The 7,395-nt window shown below is 56.8% G+C and overlaps 1 protein-coding gene across 1 annotated transcript; it reads right to left on the minus strand.

Annotated features, from left to right (window-relative positions):
* Positions 1-1,266: 1,266 nt before the first annotated feature.
* Positions 1,267-5,689, minus strand: Znf503 (zinc finger protein 503). The gene is made up of 2 exons (XM_029541816.1): positions 4,538-5,689; positions 1,267-3,829 (listed from the first exon to the last, which is right to left on the minus strand). Exons 1-2 carry the CDS (start codon positions 4,850-4,852, stop codon positions 2,201-2,203), a joined length of 1,944 nt encoding a protein of 647 aa, XP_029397676.1. The 5' UTR covers positions 4,853-5,689; the 3' UTR covers positions 1,267-2,200.
* Between the last annotated feature and the right edge of the window lie 1,706 nt (positions 5,690-7,395).

Raw genomic sequence — 7,395 nt, forward strand, 5'->3', positions numbered from 1 at the left:
GGTGAAAAAAAAAAAATCTAAAAAGCCACTAAGTCCTGTGCAAATGGCACCAGGGCCCGGGTGGCTGTTCCTCCCAAGGTCCAAAGCGGAGGGTAGACTTGGCGAGTGGCTCAAAGACGACAGAGAGAGCTGGGGCAGAGGGAAGCCAGAGGCTGAGGGAACCCAGAAAGGCCTAACTCCAGGAGGATGCGCCATGGGGTGAGCGCTCTACGCCCTTAAATCTCTGGTCCCGGGATCCACCAGCTAAAGAATTCCAGCTCCAGCAAAGGCTTCTCGGTCTCGCTGATACCTGGCCATCTCCCTACCCTGTTCTGCCCGAGCTTCTGCTGCCGGGTGATGAGGCTCAAGTTGGGAAGAAGGGAGCACACAGCGGGGATCCACACACGGATCCTGCAGTGCCGTTCACTCTGAACAGTACAAAATCACTTCTGTGAGGTGAAGCCGGGCCGCCAAGACCCTCGCATTGCTGAGTTTAAAGGGGGATTTGGGGTTCCTGGTCCCGGAGCGCACTCTTGCAATCCGGACTGGGCTACCGCACCCACTGCGGAGCGATCTGGACAGGGAAAAGCAGCCTGGGAGAAGGCCTGCCAACCGCTCCAACTCTAGCAGGAAGAAGACAGGCGGGGTGGGGGAGTGGGGTGGGTGGGCAGGGTGTGAAGGGGTTTGGGATATTTGACTATCTCTACGTCTAAAAAACTCACTTTGTTCCCAAGGGACAAGAAGGTCCTGCCGGCTCTCTCCAGGTCAGCAAATGTCCTCCCATCCCTGCTAGTCTGTCCCGGCAGTCTGCCCCAGGCCGGGGATGCTTGAACTGCGAACAGGGGAACGGCTAGGCAGTCGCGCGTCCCGGGGGGGCTTTGGCTCAGCCGGGCGCGTCCCAGTCTGTTCCACTCTTTGCACAAAACGAAACTCAAATGCTCCCCACCCAAAAAAACCCTTAAAAGGGAAATTTAACAAAAGCCAAAGCTTCTATTTTCTCTGCTTTCATTTTTCACACAGCAGCTTCCCAGAGATTTAAATAAAAACGAAATGAGCAATTAGCCAAGGCTACTATCTTTCCACATTGGAATTCTTTCTTGAAAAAACATTTTCCCCTAAGGCCAATCATTCAGCTGGCCAGCCCCTCTGAAGCTTTCGCCTATTCAAGAAAATCACAACAAAGCAGTAGGAAATTCATAGCCACGATCCTGGGCTGAAGGTATTAGGAAGGTCCCGGGAATTCGCAGCGGCTGAAACCGCTTTAATAAAAGGAAAAAAATAAAAAAATAAGAAGTAAAACCTTTTAATACATCAAATATACGGAATTTTAATCTTTAAAGCGATACATTGTCTATTATTTTAGCACATGACGTAAACCTTGTCCCCTTCTCAGCGGGTGGACTTAAAAATTAAAAATAGTTAAGTGTTCCTTTTAAAGAACAAAATAAGGCAAATGAGGTCTTGGAATAGAATTGTTTTTCCTTTTTTTTTTTTGTTTTCTTCCAGAATACATACAAAAAAATACCCATTCTCTTTCGATGGTATACACCTTAAAAATAATTGCAATTTGAAATCAGAGTTGACAAATTGTGACTTATTTTGTTTCGTCGTTTTCATTTCTTTTTTGTAACAAACATGCATGTAAATTTGAGTTTCAATCAGACATTAAATAAGAACGCACAATACAATCATAGCAATTTTAAAGTAACATTAAAGAGAAGACCCCTAATTCTGTTGCTGCTTTGTTTTTATTTATACTCTACAAGGGATCGGAGGGTTTGTTTTCCACATATTTACCCTCGAGTTTTAATTTCCCCCCTCCTCCTTTTAACCTACGGAGCTCAAACTAAATAATGCACTTTTGAACCACGGGTCCGCTTGGAGCTAACATAAATAAATACCAATGTTCACCGGCGAAGTCCTCAGATGAACACTTTCTCAATTAGTTTTCCTTCTTTTTCTATAAAAAGTCAAATGATTTTTTTTTTCAACTTTTATAAAGTTTGGTTGGGGGAGTAGGGGTGGAGAAGAAGTTTCGCATCCAGGCTCGCTCGATCTCTGGGGTTGGGTGGATAGGTAAGATTTAAACTTTCTTTTCCCTCCTGTAGCCCGGGTCTTCTGCCCCTGCGGGTGTCAGGAACCTCGCTCGGGTCCTGCCCCTCCCTCGCTCCTCCCATCCCCCAGCTCCTTCCTCTTTTTTCCAAATTCCTCTGGGCCGCCCTCACTGATACCCCAGTGCGGAGGCTGTGGTCAGTCTCTGTCCGTAGAGGGCATAAGGGGAGTAGTACGGTCCGGTGGCGGCAGGCACCGGCACTGGGGCACCGGGCGTGGGGAGTGGGCTCTTGGAATATGGGTGGTAGCGGCTGCTGAGTCCCAGTGCGTGGTGGGGGCTGCGCAGCGCCAGGGTCCCTGGGCTGCCAGGTGCGCCCGACGTGGGGATGTGCATGTGACAAGCCATGGCTGCTGCGGCGGCGCTGGCGAGAGACGAAGAACTGGGGTAGCCCGACAGCAGTTTGTCTGTCCCTGGGAAGGCCGTATGGGTCCGCAAGTGGCTCAGTAGCTCTTCGGAAGTGGCGAAGCGCTTGTCGCACGGCCCATTAGCAGACACCCAGTTGCAGATGTGGGGCAGCGGGTCGTTAGGGAGCATGAAACCGTAGGGATAGAGGGGGTGGCCGGCTAGGGAGGGTGGTGTGGCGCCCGCAGCGGCCGCAGCCGTCAGTGAGGAGTGCACGCCGTGCAGTGGGTGCGTGGGGTATACTAGCGGGTATCCCGATTTGAGCGCTGCTGCAGCAGCGGCTGGATCGTGAGCGCACGAGGCGCTGGCGGCTGCAGCCCCCGCCAAGTGGCTGGCGCAGTGGTAGCTGAGGCAATATGGGTCCCGGCACAAACTAGCTGTCATCACTGATGGCGGCGACGCCCCGGCCAGAGGACTCGAACCCGCTGGCTTACTGCAGCCAAGAGAGCCGGCTGCGGCCGCTGCCAGCTGAGCCCCTACCAGGCTGCCAGGTTTGGTGGGGTCGAGCGCCACACCGTGTGGCAGGAACTGGGGCGGGTAGCCAGCGTAGGCCCCAGCCAGGCTGCCTGGGTAGGTCATGCCCGCAGGGGGTAGAGGGAACACTGTCTGGCCCGGTTTGTAGGGAGATACCGGGGCCACCAGACCGGAGCCCAACACGGACGACGAGGTGGGCGCGCTGGGGCCCGAACCCGAGCTTGAGCTGGAAGAGCCGCCACAGTCCGAGCCTAGAGCCTTGCTTGCTGGACCCCCTTCCGAGTGCTGGTTCACGTCCACGTTAATTCCGCCGCCGCAGCTAATCCGGCCGTGCGCCAGCCCGGCGGGTACCCCGTCCGCCGAGGCACCCCCGGAGCCTTTGCTGCTGCCACCGCCGCCAGCTTCCGGATCTTTCTTGTCGTCCTTGCCCTCCGGGCCGCCCCCGGCGGAGGGCAGCATGCCTCCCGGCGAACAGGCCGAGGCGCTGGAGCTGGGACTGCCTGTCCTGGGCGTAAATGGCTGGCAGGTGGCGCTCGGTACCCGGAATCCTGACTTCTCCGCAGCAACACCCCCGCCGCCGCCCCCGCCGCCGCCGCCTCCGCCGCCGCCTCCAGGCTCCTTCTTATCTGAACCGGGTTTGGAGTAAGGCTTGAAACTCGACTTGTCCTCCACGCCGATGTCACTCAGCTTAAGGGGGCCCGACTTGGCATCCTTGTCGGCCCCGGCTCCGCTGCCTGCACCACCCGCGCCGCCGCCGTTGGAGGCGACCGAGGAGAGTTTGGAAGAGGGTGAAGGGTCCGGTTTCCCTATCTGCGAACATGTTTGAGCCAGCAGTGCCAGTGGGCTCTTCTTGGCGTCCAGCTGCGGAGTCAGATGGGGAGGGGTTCACACAGAGAAAGAGAGAGAGAGAGAAACCCTTTAGAAACCTGCACTTAGGGTTCTAGTGCCCTCCGTAACAACCCGCGAAAAGCATTTCAACTTCGAGGCTCAATTCTAAGTGGCACCCTACTCCGTATCCTTGGGAAAGATGCCAGGGACCCCCCCCCGGCTGCTCTAGGATCCTTCCTTAATTCTTTAGTCACTACTTAGATTTGAAAACAATCTCTCGCAAATGTTTTGGTTTTCATCTCTTTAGATCCAGAATTGTACTCTCTTCCCCCGCACACACTCCTTGATTCTAAAGTGTGAGGGTTTGAGCGGTTGGCGCCTCCGAGGCTGTGTAAATATACTAGCTTCTGAGAGCCGGAGGAAGGAGACTTTGGAACAGTATACAGGCCCTTGTCTGCCTAGGGGCCGATGGGGTAAGGCTAGGTACATAGGGACTTTAATACAAAAAAAGAGACAAGTTTGGGTGGCTTTGTCCCTTAGAATTTGCACCCAATTTCATCTCGCTGCTGTCTTCCGACTAAGGTTGAGGAAGCGCTGTCCTTTCCTCCCATCCTGGAGCTGAATCACTTCGACTGCCCCCCACCCCCACCCCGAGCGCCCCAGATCCCAGGGGGAAAAGAAACCCCACAGGAAGGCAGCCCTGGTAGGGGTCCCAGCTTGACCCTGAGAGAAGGTCCTTACCTCGATGGGGCTGACGGGCGTGGAAGGCAGGGGCTGCAGATACTCTGGGTGCAAAATGTGGCCAGTCCGTGCCGTCAGCATCTTCAGCACCTTGATGGGCAGGCGGTTAGCCTGGCGCAGGGGGTCAGAGGGGGGCACAGCGTGCACAAAAGGCTTGGTGCTGCCGGCCGGGGAGGAGCCTGGGCCGTGGCCGGAGCAATTTCCAGAAAGCGCGCTGGTCCAGGCAGGGTCCGCACTGCCGCCGCCGCCGCCGCCGCCGCCGCCGCCGCTGTGCTTACTGCTTCTTAGGGCAGAAAGCGAGGGCGCTGTGCTCATGACCCACCCGCGCGCATGGGAGCAGCGGGGGGGAGGGCTCCGAGACGCGCGGGGCGGGCTCGGGGCTGCGCGCTCGCCCGGGGAGCGGGAGCAGCTGGAGGAGGAGCTGGCGCGGCGGACGCGGGAGCCCCGCGCGCCTTCTCGCCGCCGGGAGCCAGAAGCGAATAATCCTGGGTGGCTCGCAGCGGAGCCGTGGCGGGGGCTAGAAGAGCAGGACGGACTGCGGGAGTGCCCCCGCGGTGCGCGGTGTCTGTCTCGGGCTGCGCCCTGCGCTGCGCTCTCCCGGCCCCGAGCCGGCGCTGCGCTCTGCGGTGTGAGTCGCTGCTTGTCCAGCCGGGGCTCTGGCGAGGAAACTCACTTCAAAAGCAGCTGCACCGAGGGGGAGATTAAAGCCTTTGCCGCCTTCCAATCAAATGGGAGCCCGAGGTGATTGGAGGGTCAAGGGGATGTGACGCGTCCCGCGCCGCCGCCGCCGCCGCCGCCAGGACTCTCAGAGCTGGTTTTAATGGGCAGCTCCCTCTTCGCCGCCCCTCGGCTTGTCCCCTCCCTCGATTTCGCTACCCGGACGAGATGGACATTTATTCTACGTTTGTCATCTACCGCCTTCCTTCTTTTTTTCTCCTCGTCGTTCTTCGTTTTCCCAGCAGGAAAACAAACTGAAACCTTTGGAGGGAGGGAGTGTTAACAGACTTCGGGAGAAGAAACGCAGGCGGTAATGTGGTTACCTGCTGAACAGTCAACTCCAGGGATGAGTGGGGGCCTGTACACAAAAAATCTTTTCAGAAATTATGATTTCTCGTGGCGCGGCCACCCGGGTAAGGAAAGTCGATGCTTCAGGAAGTCTGCCCGCCCGCTTGGATTTCCAGAGGTTCAGCAGCAGAGAAACCAGAAGCTAGAAGGGCAACGGAGGCGGTGGCTGCTCGTCCTCGCGACGTGCGCCGGGCTCTCCGCCCTTCCCGGTCACGTGACACCGGAGGACTCTCAGATTGGGGCCTGAGCGGGGGTCACATGTTTCCCCTGTTTCACACTTCAGTCCCCCCCATTCTTGCTTTCGTCTTTCTACCCTCCCCCCCCCGCGCCCCCTGTTTCTCTGGGCATCTCCACCCCTCCATCAATTGTCAATGTGCCTCGACCGCAATCAATCAGTTATTTGTCAGCTCTTGTCAATCTGTCCGTGATTTATGTCAGCTTTTGTTGCTGATTACAAGGCGGGTGAGACTTGAAGGGAAAAAGAGAGACCGAGAGTGAGACAGAGGAAGGAAGAGACCGAGAAGAAACTGAAGGGGGGGGGGAAGAGCAGCAGCCTCCTGGGACGTGTGTGTGTGTGTGTGTGTTTGTGTGTAGAGGGTGTGTAAGAAAAAGAAAGGGGAAAGGGGCGTCCACCGTCAGGAAAATAAAATAGTGAGAGTAAAGTGCGCAGGTGTACCCAGGACTCCGAGTCTTTCTGGAGCATCGGCCTGGGATGTGCTCACTCCCTCTTGGGGTTGTGGAGACAGACACACCTTCCACCTTTGGGTGTTTCGGTCAATCCGGGTAGCCCAGTTCGGGTCGGCTTGGTACCTAAGAACGGCGCTGGAGAGGACGTCTAACGCGGAGGTTTCCCGCCTCTCTGGCATAATCCCTCCGGGCATGTAACTTGAGGATGTCCAGCTGCCGACCTCGGTAGTGTTCCCACCCCAGACTCGTGAACTTCTTTCCAAAGAGCCATGCCATCAAATATAGCCCGAGTTCTTGCGGTTACTTGTAGGATAAACCTCCTTAATTCTGTGACCCGTGTTCGTAGCGAGAGTTGAATAGCTCAAGAGAAGAGGCCTGACCATGTGCATAGGCAAACAGGTCTCAGGCTCACTCTCTTCCTCTCCGGGGTCCTTCGCCACTACCCTCCGCTTGCCATCCCGACAGTCCTGGGAGCCGGGACTTTACTGGGCTACTGGACGGAATAACGTAGACCATCCAGACAGGACTGACCTATGCCGGGAGAGGAGAGGGAAGGAACGCGAGAGGGAGGGGCGGCTGCCTATGGAAACCGGTTCTTCCAGGGAAGCGGAGCGGGACTTCAGCGTTCCCCTCGATTTGCTCCGTCGCTCGGGCTGTTTGGAAAGAAGAGGGGAGGCGCTGTGCGTGCTGACTTGTACCTGGATCTGGGTGCACAGTGCGTACGCACTTCTGTGCCGCTGGGCGACTTCCATAACGTCCGCTCCGGGGTTACCTCCAGAAACTCTTAGAAAGTAGAAGGGGATGAGAAGAGGACACACCCCCTTGCTCGGAGGGACTTGGGAGACTTTGAATTTCCCCTCCCCCCACTTTTCCGCAGAGCTCTTCTTTTGTTGTCAAGTCCTTTTGATAAATGGTGGGGCTGGGAGAGCTGGGAGCCGCGAGCCGATCTGCGCCCTGCGCAGGGGCGGGGGCCCAGCCTGGAGACCGGGTTCGGACCACCGCGCACCCTGAGCTGAACCGGGTACGCTCAGGGGTCTGGTTGGGGACTTTCCTTCTGTTTGCTAGCCTATTTCTTTCCTACCACCCCAGTCCCCCTTTCCCTTCTG

Source organism: Mus pahari, chromosome 8 (genome assembly GCF_900095145.1).
Source record: "Mus pahari chromosome 8, PAHARI_EIJ_v1.1, whole genome shotgun sequence".
Taxonomy (NCBI): Eukaryota; Metazoa; Chordata; class Mammalia; order Rodentia; family Muridae; genus Mus; species Mus pahari.

Coding starts and splice junctions, on each gene's coding strand:
- Znf503 (XM_029541816.1), bottom strand. CDS start 4,852: ATGAGCACAGCGCCCTCGCTTTCTGCCCTAAGAAGCAGTAAGCACAGC. Junction 3,830..4,537: donor CGCCCGTCAGCCCCATCGAG/GTAAGGACCTTC, acceptor CTGACTCCGCAG/CTGGACGCCAAGAAGAGCCC.